The sequence below is a fragment of the Lemur catta genome, chromosome 2 (genome assembly GCF_020740605.2).
Source record: "Lemur catta isolate mLemCat1 chromosome 2, mLemCat1.pri, whole genome shotgun sequence".
NCBI classification, from domain to species: Eukaryota; Metazoa; Chordata; class Mammalia; order Primates; family Lemuridae; genus Lemur; species Lemur catta.
The window spans coordinates 86,729,744-86,747,550 of record NC_059129.1 but is presented as its reverse complement, the minus strand read 5'-3'; the positions used below and the strand labels follow the sequence as shown (position 1 = coordinate 86,747,550).

The following is a 17,807-nucleotide window of genomic DNA, read 5'->3' as shown; positions in this document are numbered from 1 at the left end:
TAAAACTCCACTTTGGTAGCAAAACGGTAGGATCACTTGAGGCCAGGAGTTCGAGACCCTGTCTCTACAAAAATTTTTTTTTAAAAATTAGCCATGCACACTCCTGTCATCCCAGCTGCTTGAGAGGCTGAGGCAGAAGGATCACTTGAGCCCAGGAGTTAGAGGTTGCAGTGAGCTATGATGACTGCCACTGCACTCTAGCCCGGGTGACAGAGTGAGACTCTGTCTCAAAAACGTGTGTGTGTGTATCCTATAAGCTATTTCTGACACATTTTGTGATACCTTCTTATGTTCATAGTGATGGAAAATGTAAATAATACCCTTCAGTGCCTCCTCATGAGTATAGGGGCTATAAACATCTTTAGGCATAATATAGTTTGGCAACCTGAAATGTCACACCAGAGGCTACAAGTATTCTAGTCGTGGTTCTCTGTAAAAAACAAAAGTGTTAAAACAGCAAAAGTAAGTTTAAACTCTTAGCTTATTCTGACAAAAGGACACTGAGATTTTCTAGGGCATAGTTTAACATTTATTTTTATTAATAAACGATCATTGCCTTAGTGCTATAAAAATATATCACAGTCTCTGTCTTAACTCTCAGCTAGCTATTGAAATTTGATTTAATTATGCTTTAACATTCCTGATTATTTTCAGCCTCTAGCACCTTGTCCGAACTCCAAAGAATCTATGGCAGTATTTGAACAGCATTGTAAAATGGCACAAGAATATATGAAAGTTCAAACAGAAATTGCATTATTATTACAGAGAAAGTAAGTTATCTTTTATGAATAAAAATAAAGACACATTAGTATTTTGAGTTTAAAATATGTTAAGGTGCAATATTGTTTGAAGACATGAAAACTTGATGATTTTTAAAGTTAGTCATTAAGTGTATTTCCAATTTGGAGATTTTATTTTCATGTTTAAGTACCCTTTGACTATTTTTCGTTTAAAACTCAGTGCTTTTGACTATGTCATATTAATACTAAGGAAAATAAACTGGTGCTATATACCCATGTGTTTTATGTTCTCAGAGTTTTAAAGTTAAAAGCTGTTTAGATTTATTGTTAGGAAGATTTATTGTTTCCTTGGGCATAGGTAAAATAATTTGATTTACTAACGTTCAGTGTTTTATCTTAGGAACATTTCTGTAGATATAGTCTTTTCCAGGTGTGTGTTTAGGAAGTAGGATCACTTGTTAGAGGGCTTTATTTCATACCTATGAGTGTATTTCTGGGGAGTTTGATACCTGTACGTGTTTTTCTGAGAGTTATGGAAACTGCCTTCCTGCCTTTTTAAAGAAATCCAATCCAATTTCCATACCACTAAATTCACAGTTCTTAAAGATGTGTATATATCTTCAGTTTTCTTAAGCATGATGAAATTTTATACTTATCAAGCTGACTTATGAGTGATAACTAAAATGAAGTGTTACAGGAAGAAATCATGGCAACTTTATATATGTATGATAGGATTCCATCTATCTATTTTTAATCTAAATAAATGAAATTCTTATTTTCTGAAGTAACTTGTAAAAAGTTTTCTATTTGTGCTTCAAGGAAAAGAAAAAATAGTTTTATCACAATTTACTGATACAATGTTTTAAATGAAATCAACTTGGTATCTTAAAGATAAGCCAAAATAGGAAATGAAATACTACAGTCTGGAAATTGTAGAAGTAATTGTGGAACTGCTGGTACTTTATTTTGGAAAAATACTCTATGTTCTTATAACATATATTTAACCTATACTTTTGTCATACTTTAAAATCATTTGAAAGAAGAGTTCTATGATGGAAAAAACAAATGGTGAATTGGAATGTGGGTTGTGAAAACTATGACAGTTTTAATCAATTTTAAATACTTAAAGTGAGAAATACTAATAGTATTGGGAAATTATTTTTGAGGACTTTTTATTAAGTATTCATTTATATCCAGTAACCTTGCCCTTCTTAATACTCCCCAAATAAAAGGGACTTAAAGAAGTTTATCAGACTATAAAAGACTCTATGAGTCTTTCCTGAAAATATTTGCAATTTTAAGTGGCTTAAAAGTGATACTTTGCATTTTCTGCCTGTTTTAAAATAGGAAATAAGTTGGATAGCATCTATTTTAATTAGCTTGCAAATGTTCTGTTACCTACCACTCTGAATTATAGTTAAATAGAATTGCAACTTCAGAATATGAATATAAATATAAAAGTAGAATATGACTGATAAAAACTTCGTGTTATTTTCCTATAGTCAGAGCATTCCCCAACCTTTTTTCTTCTTCCCACACGAAAAGGGGATACTAAATGAAATTTTCTGAAACTTTTATTTTACCATTTTATCTGCTTCATTAATCATCCGACTACAGTTACTTACTAAATGGGTTATGATACATACATGGTTACACCAGAAGGGTAGCTGATAGTTTCCATTCTGGCCCATAATTATATTTGAGTAGTGTGCCTAAGATGCGGAATGATAGACCCCAAATAAAAGTTCTCATTAATTGAGCTTCTATCATTAACTAGTAAGGTATCAATTTTTCCATCACATGTAATATTTTATTATGTGGTATTTGTTTTTAGGCAAGAACTGGTTGCAGAACTGGACCAGGATGAAAAGGACCAGCAAAATACATCTCGTCTGGTACAGGAACATAAAAAGCTTTTAGATGAAAACAAAAGCCTTTCAACTTACTACCAGCAATGCAAAAAACAACTAGAGGTTATCAGAAGTCAGCAGCAAAAACGACAAGGCACTTCATGATTCTCTGGGACCGTTAAATTTTAAAATATGCAAAGAAAGACTTTTTTTTAAGGAAAGAAAACCCCTTATAATGACAATTCATGAGTGTTAGATCTTTGGCGTGTTCTGAATTCCATCTGCCTATATTTGCTGCATTTGTTTCATTGTTTGTTTTCCTTTTCTCATGGTGGACATGCAGTTTTACTGTGTCTCATTCATAACATAGTGGCATCTGTGACTTGAATAAGCAGCAGTTCTCAACATCAGAACAGATGTGGTGAACTGTGGCTGTATATGCATGCTCAATGTGTGAAGGCTAGCCTGAGAGAACAGAGGGCTTCAAACTAGCTGCTATATGCAAACATCATCCTTTTTTCCATATTAGAGGTGCAACCTCAAGAATGATTTTGTTCTTGTATCTCATCTCAAAAAACTAGTAACTTTTTTTCCCAAAATTATGGTATATACCAAGTTAAAGACAGGGTATTATAAATCTAGAATAATTGGTGGTACATTACAGATATACAGAACTTTCAGGGATAGTTCAAAGGTGAGGGCTTTGATGCCAGCATCCTTGGATCAGTACTGAACTTAGTTCCATCTGTAAAATATTTAAAGGTAAGTAGCAGCTGATATATTTAATGAAAGCAATTTTACCAGATTTCATTAGACTAAAATTTGATTATGATACATTGAACAAAATGAAACTTTTTTTTAGCATATTTTTAGTTCTGTGATTGTGTGTATGTGTTGAAACTATAAAGCTTTTATGACTCTTATTAATATCTCAAGTGAAATTAAAAAGCAAAAGAACATGATTCAGTTTAAATGATCATTTCTTCCTGCAGTGATTATTGGATTGTTTTATCATATATTTGGAAAAAAACTGAAGAGAAATAATGGAAATAATTGTCCCAGCTAAAAGGCTTGGGCTTAGATTTCTTTTTATGATACCGAAAGAAGAGTAAACCAGGCAAATCAGAAGTTAGTGAGGAAGTTAAAGTAGTAAATATAAATCCAAGTATCCCCCTTATCCTAGATATTGTAATGACTGATTTTCCTTGCAAGCCCATTCTGGAATGCCTGCTGCCTTTCAATACTTTAAAGAGAATTTCAACACTTAAAAAGAGAGAATATTTATATTGTTAACAATAACTTTGCTACCAACCTTCAAAATAAAAGTAATAATAAAACAACATTGAAATAATAGACTATACAAGCTCTATTTTTTCAGTTGGCATTAAAAATAAGTCACATTTTGATACCAGTGCAAGGTGTCTTTTAAATAAAGCTGTCACCAATCTCATTTTTATAGCATTAATGTTTTATGAAGAGAAAATTTTAAATGAAAGCGTAATTGCTGTGATTATTAGAATTCTATCATGATTATATTGTAGTTTTGCTCTATTTCAGATAAGCAAGTTGATCTAAGAAGTTATCAAACTATTCTTAAAAATGCTAAAGCAGGTAATTTTTTCTTCCATTATTTTTTCCTCCTCCCACTGAGTTTTATAATGAATTCTTTATGTATATAAGGAATAAAGGTAAAGGACAGTTTGTACTAAACTGTGTCACTTTAAGCTTCTTCAAATCTATTATTATAAAGCTTTTGGGAACTAAATGTCTTCCATTACTCAGTTTAAATAAAAGGAAGGTTATCATTCCCAAATAATTTGATTACCTAACTGAAACTGATATTGGGCTCAATATAGTAATAATAAAATAAAATTGACAGAGACAATAACCATAGACTAAGGAAAAGCATAACTCATCTGTAGCATCGCTGCTTGTATGTACATTTTCACTCCACCAAAAGGGACCTAGTCACTGTTAAGAGGCTTTTCTAATTATCTCAGAGCACGAGATGTCCAAGTGTGAGTGCTAAGGCTTAACGTTTCCATTAGGATTTAGCATTAGAGATTTCAGATTTTATTTCTAGTTATTGATGTGTTTTGCTGTATCATAACACACTTAAAGGGAAATTTTATTATTGTTACATGCAATCACTTCATAAAAATATCCAGATAGGTAAATGGAAGAAAATAGTAGGTTTTTTAGTCATGGTACTAAATGCAAAAGGCTGTTGAACAGTTGCTTGTTTGTTTACAGTAAGTTCCTTGGGATTTTCAGTACTGTAGTTGTCCTGGACATTGAGTACAGTTCAGCCTTACTCTGTTTTGAAGTAGTTGTGTTGCCGATCTCATACTTTTAAGTCCTGATGATCCCTGGAGATGGGAGAAAAGGACACCAGGGATAATTAAAATCCACAGCCAGTTTCATCAGTGTCCTCGTCCAACAAACTTTCAAATAAAAATGTTAACTGGAGCCAAAGTTTTTATTAAATCTGGTTTTACAATTCTAGCCCTCTTTTTTTTGAGTGGGAATAGCAAACAGGCAAGCAAGTGGCTGAAATGCCCCAGTCTAAGAAATGGACAAACAAACTGTTAAGCCCTAATTTCCATTTTATTCTTGCCTTCCAGGGAAAGAAAGCAAAGCTTTTCTCTAGTCTAGAGGGAAATACTCCTCAGCAATAAAAACTGCTTTTTTGAGTTGACTAAAAATCAATTAAGAGTATTTTACCTTGTAGCAACACAGCATATTGAAAAGATTTGTTAAAGGTTGTTTACAGATGTTTGACTATTTTTGCTGAAGTATTTTAGAGTATTGAATGTCTTTTTTCTTTAAGTTTTTTTCATGTTCCTAATTTCAGCTCCTGCCTGTAGCCAGAGATCACAGGTCTTCCCTGTGAAACTTTTGTTTCTTTCTATAAGTGTGTGTGGTTTTCAGCGCTCAACTCCTCTCTTCAAATGGTAGTAAGTTCTACTTCTGTCATTCAGAACATTTTATGTAAAATGATGTAATGCAGAAATTCTTGTGCATACTGTGTAATTGAAGGAAGCTTTTTAGATTTATTTTTGTTTTTAATAAAATTCAGATTGTTATTCTAAACCGGTGTTTAAAAGTGGTGGAATGACTTACATCAGCAAATGAGCTGTAAGGTGTTCTGTGTTTACCTTACATGGAAACTAATAAAAACTGAAATGTCAGTATTCTTACAATACTCGGCACTGTTGTACCTTAATCATGATTTTTGAGAGGCTGAGTGGTTGGCCAGTTAACACATCATCTCCTCCAGTTCAAAATTTTTGGTTAAATGGGTGCTTTTCACAATTTTATGAGTCTTAATTTGTATGAAACACAACATAGCATCTATCACTAAGTCATTCTTCTCATTAGAAAACATTTCTTACAGTATTTCTAAGTTACATTAAGTATTTCATTCATTCATTGACTCTAGTTCCCCCAACCTATACATATACACACATTCTTATAGACCCTACCTTTATTTTAGTAAATCCATCCATTCATTTCTTTAATATTTTTTTAGTTCAACAAAATGTTTACTGAGCAATACAAAGATGATGATATATACTAATATTCTCAGAGAAATTATAGTAAGCTAAGTAGCTTGAAAAAAGGCAAAGTGGAAAAAATACTCAGTTAACTCTGATAGTGTTTTATTGGAAACTCTCATAGCATTTTTCAGAAGGACCTGACAGATTTTATTTTAATAAGACATCATGAAGAGGAAATGGCTTAAAACTGGAGTCCCTAACCTTTTTGGCACCAGGGACCAGTATCATGGAAGACAATTTTTCCACAGGCCCTAGGGGGTGGATGGTTTCGAGATGATTCAAGTGCGTTTATTGTGCACTTTATTTCTATTATTATTACATTGTAATATAAAATGAAATAATTATGCAACTCACCATAATGCAGAACCTAATGCTGCTGATCTGACAGGCAGCGGACCTCAGGCAGTGATGCAAGCAATGGGGAGCGGCTGTAAATACAGGTGAAGCTTTGCTCGCTTGCCTGCCGCTCACCTCCTGCTCTGTGGCCTGGTTCTTAACAGGCCACAGACTGGTACCAGTCCATGACCCAGGGGCTGGGGACCGCAGGCTTAAAAGATATCATTAATCTTTTATTTAACTAAGCATTGCCCTTCATTTTGAAGGAAATGATAACAAATGTTTATTGTAAATCTATTATAAACTGAATAGCTATTACTAATATAATACCAAGTTACATGTCCATTTTAGTCACACAGTAGTTAGATGGTATTCCCATTTTACAGATGGGAAAATAGGCTCTTAAAGGTTAAGACTTGGGCCTGAGTCTACTTTTCTGTTGTCGTCTGTTTTAGACAGAATCTCATGCATGGGGACTCCGTGGCCACTATAAGTCCATAATGTGAAGAAGAGCACGGGAAACATCTTAAATTGACAAACAAAGGAAAGGAACATGAGGTAACTTCCAGCCTTCAGGCACAGGGGCTTTGTAACCAGCTGCTAGATAGCAGCAAAGCCAACACTGAGACCTCCATGTGTCTTTGAAACTCAAGTCTATGCTGTAAACAATGTGCCATACTGTTATTTTATATGCTTACCAAATTCTCAGGTGCTTTAGCTTTCACATTCCCTTATTTGACAGATGGAGTATCTTCATTCTTCCCCCCCTTCACCTAAAAGACATGTGCCAAAAATGAAAACACAGACAATAGCATTGTGAGGCTTGGTCTGGAAAGATGACTTGTTCACCGCTCCACAGGAAAGCGAGACTTAACCTGAGTTTTTTTCCTTTTTTTTTTTAATTTTTTATTTCTGCTTTTTGTTTTGTTTTATTATTTTATAATTAGGGTATAATTTATACACAATAAAGTGCATCCATTTAAAATGTGCTTCTTAATTGAGTTTTGACACTTGGGAAAACCACCCCAGCAATGAAGATACTGAACATGTCTACCTCCCCGGAAAGTGCCCTCCCGCCCCTTTCCATTTGTGCCCTGCCTCCACCCCAAGCCTTAGACAACTGATCTGCTTTCTAACAATATAGTTTGCATTCTCTAGAATTTTATGTAAATGAAATCCTACGGTATGTAGTCTTTACCTTTTGAGCCTTGCCCCACCCACACTTAAATAGTTTTAATTCCTTTGAGAGGAATTTTAAGTTTTCTGGTTCTTTTGGGTTTTTGTAGATTGCAGCTACTTTCTGCTTGCTCAACATCCTAGGAAAGACTAGGTTGATTATTACACCACAACCTGCAAAACAATATTTTCAGTAGCGGTGAAAACAATCTTCATAAAAATAAAAGTATTTGATACAGTATCTCACAGATGCTGTCAGTGGGCCTTCCAGCTGTAGTGGTGCACATAGAAATAAATAATTATGTTGTCAGCAGATCATGTGGCACTTACCACCAGGCCCTGTGCTCCTCTTCCATCCATGACTAGCCACTGCCCTAAGAGTTTCTCACAGCCCTTGCCACGCAGTCTCACCAAAACCAAGCTTCTATTTATTAATAAATGACCTGCCTTTCATATCATTTATTTCAGGCAGCCTTTGCAACCAGTGTCTTCTGTGTTATGCATAACTTGGGTCTTCCAAAAACATATAAGGCCACTTTTTAGTGAACCTTTTTTGAGAAATGGATGGTTATTTATCTGAGTTTTATAGTGCTTTTAAATTTCCAAATCATGAAATGCATTCCTTCTCCTGTAATTTAATGGTCCATAATATCTTATAGATGCCATATAGTAGCAGGATCATTGCTTTGAAAGCTCCAGAAATTACTGAGTAAATGCTGGATATTTATCTTCTGAAAAGCAAAAACAACTTACAAAATGTAATTACTTTTCAGACTTACTGCTTGTTTTATTTGTGGATACCTCTTTAGTTATTACAGGAATAACTACATTAATCTTTGATTGACTCATTTACTAAATTCAAATTAGAAACTGAAGAAATCTGAAAATGGGTGCAACTTCTTTTATGGTTGCAGAATAAATAGTAATATTCCTTTATCACACACTCTAGAACCCTTTTGGCTTTTAAGCAGTTTCCTACAAAGGTCCTTAACTAAATGTCCATCTAAAATGTGATAGACATATTACTTGCACAAATTGGTACCACTCTTTTTCCTTTTGCATGTACCATAAGGATCTTTTAACAGATGTTATTTCTTTGAGGATTGTAGGCATAGCTCTATTATCTAAGCCGCACATGAAATCAATGAATTATATGCTTATGAAACAGATCTATTTCTGTACTTTGGGGCCATTATGCTATTAGTACCTTCTTGGTAAAACTCATGTCTGACTATATAATTGTGTCTCCCCATTCATAGTTCCAAGTTTTATGTGTAGGGGGATTGAGGAAGTGGTGCACATTTCCTTGGGCTGAGCTGAACATTTCTTCTCCTTTTATTAATACTTTTTTTTTACCCATGTCAGAAAATCCTTTTAATCTCAGTGCTCCAGACCATGTCCACTGTCTCCCTATATTCATTAGGACATAAGGTTGGCTGCTGCCCAAAATAATGGCTTAAATGAGGTAGTAGTTCTTTTCTTCTCATATAGAAGTCTAAAGTAATATGATAATTCTACTTATCTGCATCCCATCCAAAAGGAAAGTAAGAGCAATGAAGGTGCACATCACTTACACTCACGTCCTTTTACCAGACCTTAGTCACATGGCCACTTCTGGCTGCAGGGAGGCTGCAAAACATCTTTATAATGGGCACCACATGCCTAACTAAGAGATCAGAGTTCAGTTACAAGTGAAGGATTGAGGGACATAGGGGACAAGAGTAGCCACCACTACTTTCCTTTGGGAAGGAAAGTAGGCCCCAGCCTCCACCATTTCCACTGTCCCCACTCTCCACAATAAAAGGGGAAGTGGGAAAACCTGGCCTCTCACCAGAATACACAAGTGACTTGCATTTTCATTAATATAAAAATCTGACCAATATGGTGTACGCAGACTTCAATATTTTCCTTTTATAATGAATGTGGCTTGGAAAAATAAATTAAAACTTCTCAAAATATGTTTTAGGTTAGAACACCTTAGTTAGAAACCAAACTTGAAATAATTTAAATACTCAATATCAGCCAATGCCCCTTAGGAAGAAAACAGTGGAAAGTCCACTATAAGAAAACAAAGAAAAATTGACTTTAGGGAAAAAATGTTTAACAAACTTAGAGACATCATTATAAAGAATTTAATTGAAAGAAAAGAGAACTAACATTTATTAAGTGTATTTTATTAATATGTTTCAGTCATTTCTTAAATGTTGCTTTAGAGATACACTGAAGCTCAGAGGGGTTTGAAAATTTGCCCAGCTAGTAAATGATGGATGCCAGTTCAAACCCAGGTCTTCTAAGTCTTAGAGCCTACAGAAATCACATTGTTAATTAGTTTAGAACTTGGAATGTAGTAATACTTTCTTATTTCCTTACTAAAGGGGAAGAGAGCTAGGTTCCTAACCCCATTCACAATGGTCTATTTGGTCCTTTATGGAAATGAAATAATAATGTCATTGAATGGAGCAATTCAAACCAGCTCTGGACACCAACTCACAGTCTGATCCTGTCATAAGCCCTGCCCCAGTTTCCTCATCGTGTAAACACAGATCCAATGCTAAATGCCTATAATCTAATGCCTATTAGATTATTGAGTATGAAATGTCTGATTTCCTTCAGTACTGAGTTTGACAGTTGATATCTCTGACGTTTCACTTTGACACTGTTTGTTTTATTTTTATTGTGAAGGTACATCCTCTGTCTTTCAAACACAGATTTGGGTTTGTGATTATCTTTCAAAGTTTGTTTTAGAGCAATTTTTGTGAAACCATGGATAAGTCAAAACTTCATGTTCTTTTTGAATATGAGTTCCATCGTGGTACCAATGCAGTGCAGACAGCTCAAAATATCAACGAAGTGTTTGGGGAGAATGTGGCTAATGAACACACAGTATGTTGATGGTTGAGAAGTTCCATTCTGGTGATTTCAATCTTGAAAACGAGCCTCGTGGGTGACCTGAGACCAAGGTGGATGGATAATGATGAGCTGAAAGCTGTAGTGGAAGCAAATCCATCTCAACCAATGCATGAATTAGGTTTGATGTTACTATTCCAACAATATTGGAGCATTTGAAGCAATCAGCAAGGTAAAGAAGCTGGATACATGGGTTAACGAGCATCAGAAGAGAAATCGTCTCAAAGCTGTCACGACATAAAGGCAGATCATTTCTACACTGTATTGTTACGTGTGATGAAAAATGGATTCTTATTGACAATCACAAGCATTCGCACAACAGTTGGATAAAGATGAAATGCCAAAACACAGTCCAAAACCGAATACTCATCAAAAACTACTAATAGTGTCTGTTTGGTGGTCCAGTGCTGATATTATCCACTACAGCTTCATGAAACTTGGTCAGTCGATTACAGCGGATGTCTGCTGCAACCAATTGGATGAAATGATGAGGATGCTTGAGATTAAGCAGCCAAGATTGGTCTACAGAGACAGGCCAATCATTCTACAAGACAACGCTCAACCACATGTTGCACAAACAACGCTGCTCAAACTACAACAGCTGGACTTGGCAACTCTCTGTCATCCACTGTATTCACCAGACCTTGCACCAACTGACTACCACTTCTTCCAGGCTTTGGACCACTTCTTGCAAGGAAAAATATAGGAAATATGCATTTCTTTTTCTTGCCTAAACAAGCTAGTACCTGAGCCAATTTTGCTGCCTGAAATGTCTAAGCATTGTTGCTATAATTGTTCCTTAGAGCTTCGTTCCTTAGAGCATCATTTAGGATCTGAACAACCTGCCATTCCCGGTAAATAACAACCTGTCACGATGACAAACGTGGAGGTGGTTAGTCCGAAATGCAAAGTGTTCAGGCAGACTGTTCGTGGATAAGCAGGTTCATCAGAATAAAACACAATCAAATTTGCCCCCACTCAGACACAATGCACTGGTTATTTGGGAGAAAAAAATGTCTTATTTTATACTTTAAAGAGGCTAAACGGGACCTGGAAGTATTAAATATTCGTAACTTAAAAGAGTTTCTTTACCACCTTAGTTCCAAATTCTCTATTCTACTGGCTGTTAGAAATGGGCCATTTTATTATCCACTGAAACATGACATTTCATCTCACAAGACTGCCCTCTTCAAGCTGATTTTTGAGAACACATGGATATGCTCCTTTTAATTTTTCCTTGGTGAATATCCATTTTTTAGTGATTTTTTTATAGGTGTGTATTTGTAAAGAAATAGGAGAGAGCCATAGTCACGGGGACACAGTCAGACTATTCACTGACATGACAATCTCCAGTTTTTATTATTCGTAATTCCAAGATGGGTGAGCGCACTAACGAGTACATTTCTGCTTTACCTTACATCAGCATTCATGAAATTGCACTCAGATGCCGGGAAGGAGCTGCAGTCAACCAATGAATTTTGCTTTGGAGCCTGAAAACAGGAGAATTCCAGCTGACTGTGTGAGGGAATGGCAAAGACCAGGGGGCGGGGGAGAAGGGGAGCAAACCGGCTCTGGTCCCAGCTGGACACCAGCTCACAGTCTGATCCTGTCATAAGCCCGGCCCCAGTTTCCTCATCGTGTAAACACAGATCCAATGCTAAATGCCCATAATCTCTCAGTATGGTTAACGTTACCTTCCCCACTCTCCACTGGGGCTCATTCTTTCCCTCTGTTACACATACTTCAGGCATTGATGAGAATGTATCAAAACGTTGGTGGGAAACTAGAATTAATGTGGATTAGTTGGTTCCTCCTTTTATAAAAGACTCTAAATCCTTTCACAGTTACAACAATGTTAACATAAATTCTTCACAGTCATTTCAAAAGTGTTTCCTCTACTTAGGAGTCAGGAAATATCCTGTGAGCAAGTGTAAAAGACAGGCCCCCGTGAAAGATCTCTGGGACTGCAGGGAGAGTCCTTGAGCCAAATTGCTGCTGCTCTGCTCAAGGGATGCGTTTGCAAGACCAGCACAACGGTGAGTCTCCCTTGGATAAAATGACAGGATAGCATTCCCAGATACAACACATGACCCATTGCAAATCTTGGTGTATTAAACCTCAGGGACACTGAGAGAAACAGCTGCCTCCAAACATCAGTGGAAATTGAACTTAATACTCTAATCACCATAAATTGTAGTGATTATTTGTAAAACCATACATGTACACTACGCCTAAATGAGTCATTTACAGAATATCCTTTCAATTATTGACTTGGCATAAATACTAATCCCTGAGGATTAAGTTGAACACTAATCACTTTGAGCATTCAAGGACCTTGGGTAATCCCGAGTTTCGTATTTACATATGGTAATTTCCCCTGTGGTAGCCGAGTAGGGCTGATCGTTGCGTGCTAAGCATTCACAGATGACAAGACAGGCTGCCACAAAGAATGGGGTTTTCATCTCTTCTCCCAATCCCTCCGCCTGCTTCATTCCCAATTTGAGCTTAATTAAAACTCCTGAGAACTTGGTTCTGTTTAACAAGGGGGCAAAACGAGCCCAGAAATGCTGACATGCTCCTCCACTTCCCCCTGCTGGGTCAGCTCATTAAGGGTCATGATTTTGTAGCACACCCATGGTGGCCTGGCCACAGGCTGGGGTAAGCTTCAGGGCCAAGAAGCAGAATGCACCTCAGCAAAATCAACAATTTGCTTTACTTTTAAAATGCATTTTAAAGCTGAATTTCAATTTTTAAGGTAATTCATGTACATAGTTTTTAAATCAAATATGTTTTTTTACAAAATTAGCAGTTTCTGTCCCACCCTTTGCTCTCCATCCATTTCTTCTGTTTAACCCGTGTTTTTAAATAATATGCTTATACAACTATTTCTTGATTTAACAATTTTGCATACCAAAATTTTGAATATCATATTTTAGTTAATGGAGAATTTAGGTAATGGACACACTCCTCTGCCATTTCGCCTGCCTTTTCTTCCAATGCACAATTTCGGGTTAAATCACAGTCAATGTTGCATTGTTATGACAATATAAATATCATTCACTGCTGATCCAAGTAATGTATTACTATAATTGCAATGGTCTGAATGTTTGTGTCCCCCCCTAAATTCATACACTGAAATCCTACCCCCCAAGTTGATGGTCTTAAGAAGTGGGACGTTTGCTAGGTGATTAGATCATCATAAAAGGGGAGCCCTCATGGATGGGATTAGTGCCTGAAAAGAGACCCTGACAACTTCCTTGCCCTTCTGCCATGTGAGGACACAAGAAGAAGATGGCATCTATGACCCGGGAAGCATGCTCTCACTAGGGGCCAAATCTGCCAGAACTGGTAGAAATCAATTTCTTTTGTTTATAAGCCACCCAATCTACAGTATTTTGTTATGGCAGCCTGAATGGGCTAAGACAATCATTATATTGCCTTTTATTTTAAATTATTTGCTTCTCCTAGTACCTTTTTTTATTTGCCTATAGATTGATCCCTTTTTAAATAAGTGCTCCAACAGATTTGTCACCCACACCTGTCGGCAATTTTTCATATTCTCCAAAACCAGCCCTCCCAGACCCATTTCTCCTTGGAGACATCATTCTGCAGCCACCCAGTACGGTTCCTCCAGCTCCAACACAGACTCCACACTCTCTAGGCCAGTGCTGAGCCGTCATCCTGTGACTGCCCTTCACTAATCTCCTGGGATGGACTCTATTTCCTGGCTTTCATGTCTTTTGTGTCATGTTTACTCATGACACTGATGTCATCCAATATCTTCTTCAGAAAGGGCACAAGTGAAGTAAGTTTTTTAATTCGTTATATTTCTGAGTGTCTTTATTCTATCCCAGATGCCCAATGGCCCCTTTGTTTCTTTCTCCCCAAGATGCACACAAGTTCTGCAGTCCCTGCCCTCTTGCCCAACTGTTTTTGGTACCATTTTAGACTAGGGGGACCGGTCTTTTCAGAATTTAAGGGTCCACCCTATTACTACCTAAGGAAATTCTTGCCCTGTGTTACATACTTCCTCTTTCTTTTTTAATGACATTTGTAGGCCTTTTCTGTATAACGCTGTGGATTGGGATGAGGGAAGGGAAAAGGCATAAGTGAAGAAGTAAGTCAAGGACTTGAAATCCACTCTCCTTGGACTGTGAGGGCTTGGCAGTTTTCCAAAACTGAGCGTGTAGAGGAGTGTTCTCTCGGCTGCCACGTGACCAGTACCTGACACCTGCCTCACCCAGGGCCACAAGTTGTGGTGCCAGGTCTCATATGCTCCAACACCTGGCCCTGAAGAATCAGGATCGGTCACTCTCAGAGAGAGGAATGAGCTGTAAACCTACATGAAAATCAACACCATGTGTTTCTAAAGTAGCCAAAGCTACCTAATGTACTTTTTATTGTATTTTTTTAATTTAAGACAGAGTTTCACTCTGTTGCCCTGGGTAGAGTGCAGTGGTGTCATCATAGGTCTGCAACCTCAGATTCCTGGGCTCAAGGCATCCTCCAGCCTCAGCCTCCCGAGCAGCTGGGACTACAGGTGTGTGCCACCATGCCCGGCTAATTTTTTCTATTTTTAGTAGAGACAGAGTCTCGCTCTTGCTCAGGCTGTTCTCAAACTCCTGAGGGCAAGCAATCCTCCCACCTCGGCCTCCCGAGGATTGCAGGCACTCCCAGAGTGCTAGGATTACAGGTGTGAGCCACCGTGCCTGGCCTTCACTTAATGTACTTCTGACAAGGGAGCAAGCAGGGGCATCTAGAGTGCTGCTCAAATTGAGGGAAAAAGGAAAAAAATAGAAAGAATTATGGCAAACACTGTCTCCATCACCTTGTCTACCTCCCTCTGTAGAGGCCAGAAACAGGGATTTGCATTCCCAGCTCCTGCTGCAGCTCATTGTGGCTGAGTGCCCCACATATGGCCAATGAGTACTGGGGGACAGGCTACTGAGAGGCTTCTGAAAAAGCCTTTTCCTTCCAGACACATGGACAGAGGCTTGGGAGCAAGGAGGCTTTTGCTCCCACCTGTCCTTCCTGCTTAAGACATGGTGTGAGGACGGGATGACTGCGGCCAGCATGTATGAGCCCACATGCAGCTGATGGAGCAGAGGATGGGGATGACCTTGATGAGCTGCACCACCAATCCTGAGACCATGCTTCTGACTTCTTATTAAGGGGGCAATAAATGTGCCTATGCAATAAGCCACAGTGACTCAGATTTTCAGCCACTTGCAGCTGAAAGCATGCCTAACTAATGTAGGCATGACTCAATCCTATCCACAGATGCAGGGTGTAGACCACTCAGGGACTTAACATCAGGTTCTCCTTGCTGCTCATTTGACTTGTGCCCTGATAACATGACCACTTCCCTTTAGGGTTGGAGTCCTGTCTTCATCTTGCCCATTGCTGGTCCTAATCACACCAATTCCCACTGTGGAATCTGGAATCTTGGACACCCCATCCCTCTGGTAGGAACCCTGTTAGCAGCTTGCCCATCCTCGGGCTGACAAATTTCCTGCTTGTCTAGACATCCAAATAGGATCTGTTCCCAAATGCCCCACCCAGCAGCTCGTGAGACACTGTCACCTTCTGCTGAAACCTTCCAAGGTCAGCCGCTTGCCAGAATGATCAGACTGTTACCTTCTGCTTGGCACCTTGCTCTCTGGACACCAGGCTCCCCCTGCCTGGCTAAACTGTCTTCCTGACCTTTAGCTGAGTTTGCTGGTCTTTCCTTCCCCAACTCTTACCAGGGAGGTGTCTGCCTTCATGGTCTGCCCCCTGAGTAACTCACACGTACCCAGTAGATGGCATCTAGGCTGATTTCATCCCCTACATGGTTTCAGGCCTGCATTAAATCCCTCATTCTATTACCCATTATAATGAAGTTATGAACTGCTTCTACTTCTTTTTGAGATGAGCAAAAAGGTATAAATGCTTAATAATTTGGAGGTTAAAGCCGACAGGGTTCTTGTCACAGGGCTGCCGAAGGCAGGCTCTCTTTAAACCGTGCCATGCACTCTTGATGACTCTGCAGTCATGATTAGAATGAATGGGCTTAAGGTAAAGGGATAAGATTTCAATTTAAAACACACACACACAAACCCAGAAGAACGTTCTAATGTCAGCTTTATGAGAGTGGGACCACATTCATCTTGTTCTCTAGGTATCCCCAGCACCTCACACTGTCCAAGACAAACTGTGGAATGAATGTTTGTGAGACTGACCACAAGCAGAATGGGCAGTCCGTGAGGTGGAGAGCTACTCATCACTGGACATGAGTGGGCGCAGACTGAACGCCCGTCTGTTGGAGAAGCTGCAGAGAGGAAGTCTGCTGCTGTGGTTTGAATGTGAACCCCAAAGTCCACGTGTTGGAAGTTTAATCCCCAATGCAACGGTGTTGAAAGGTGGGATGTTCCTCGCTGAGCAGGTCTATGCAAACCTACCCCCAAAGTCTGAGGAAGCTGAGATGCTGAAGAAAGAGGCTGACAAATCAAGTTTCTCAGAAAGAAACATTTAATAGGGACTTATGAACAGAGTCCATGTCTCGAGAGATGGCAAGACAAAACAGGATGGTGGATCCCTGTGCCATCATCCCCAGACCCGGGACTTGTATGCCATAGGGCAGGAATGGGTAAGACAATTGACATCCGTCTCTCAGAGAATGGCAAGAATGCTATGTGACTCTGCCTGAGGGCAGGACTTATGGTCAAGGTTGTTTTGACCTAAGGGCAGGATTTGCAGTAACAGCAGATAAAGTAGAAATCTAGAGACATTTCTGAAACAGGAGTTAACCAGAGTCAACATAAGGTATTAGTGTACAAGATAGAGTTGTTTTATCCTCCACCAGGGACCTTTAAGAGGTGACTAGGTCAGAGCCCTCATGAAATGTATTAGGGCCATTACTGCAGAAGCGGGTTAGTTACGGAAGGGAGTGGGTTCCTGATAAAAAGGATGAGTTCAGCTCTCTCTTGCTCACTCATGCACTCTCTCTCTCTCATCCCTTTCTCTATCTCTAATCTTATGTGTGTGTGTGCTCTCTTGCCCTTCTGTCATCTGCCATGCAATAACATATCAAGAAGGTCCTCACCAGATACAATGCTCAAAACCTCGGACTTCCCAGCCTCCAGAATGGTAAGCAACAAATCTCTGCTCTTTATAAATTCCCCAGTCTTAGGTATTCTGTTATAGCAGCACAAAATGGACTAAGACACTTGCCCTGGTAGGACAAGTTTGCTACAGAG

General features: G+C 38.4%; 1 protein-coding gene and 1 long non-coding RNA gene across 4 annotated transcripts in view; both read left to right on the top strand.

The window, feature by feature from the left end:
- The window catches only part of MAP3K7 (mitogen-activated protein kinase kinase kinase 7), a 61,393-nt gene extending 55,710 nt beyond the window's left edge, over positions 1–5,683 (top strand). For 2 of the 3 annotated variants that reach the window (XM_045544033.1, XM_045544035.1), the window contains 3 exons: positions 655–770; positions 2,575–4,201; positions 5,445–5,683. In XM_045544033.1, coding sequence (XP_045399989.1) covers positions 655–770; positions 2,575–2,755 — 297 coding nt within the window. In that variant the 3' untranslated portion in view covers positions 2,756–4,201; positions 5,445–5,683. The remainder of the gene's footprint in view (positions 1–654; positions 771–2,574; positions 4,202–5,444) is intronic. The other variant, XM_045544034.1, reaches the window with a different exon arrangement.
- Positions 5,684–6,746: 1,063 nt separating this feature from the next.
- On the top strand, positions 6,747–17,677 carry LOC123632197. Its single transcript, XR_006733291.1, has 4 exons — positions 6,747–7,044; positions 12,473–12,605; positions 16,730–16,970; positions 17,646–17,677. It is a non-coding gene; the product is annotated as an uncharacterized LOC123632197 (long non-coding RNA).
- Positions 17,678–17,807: the final 130 nt, after the last annotated feature.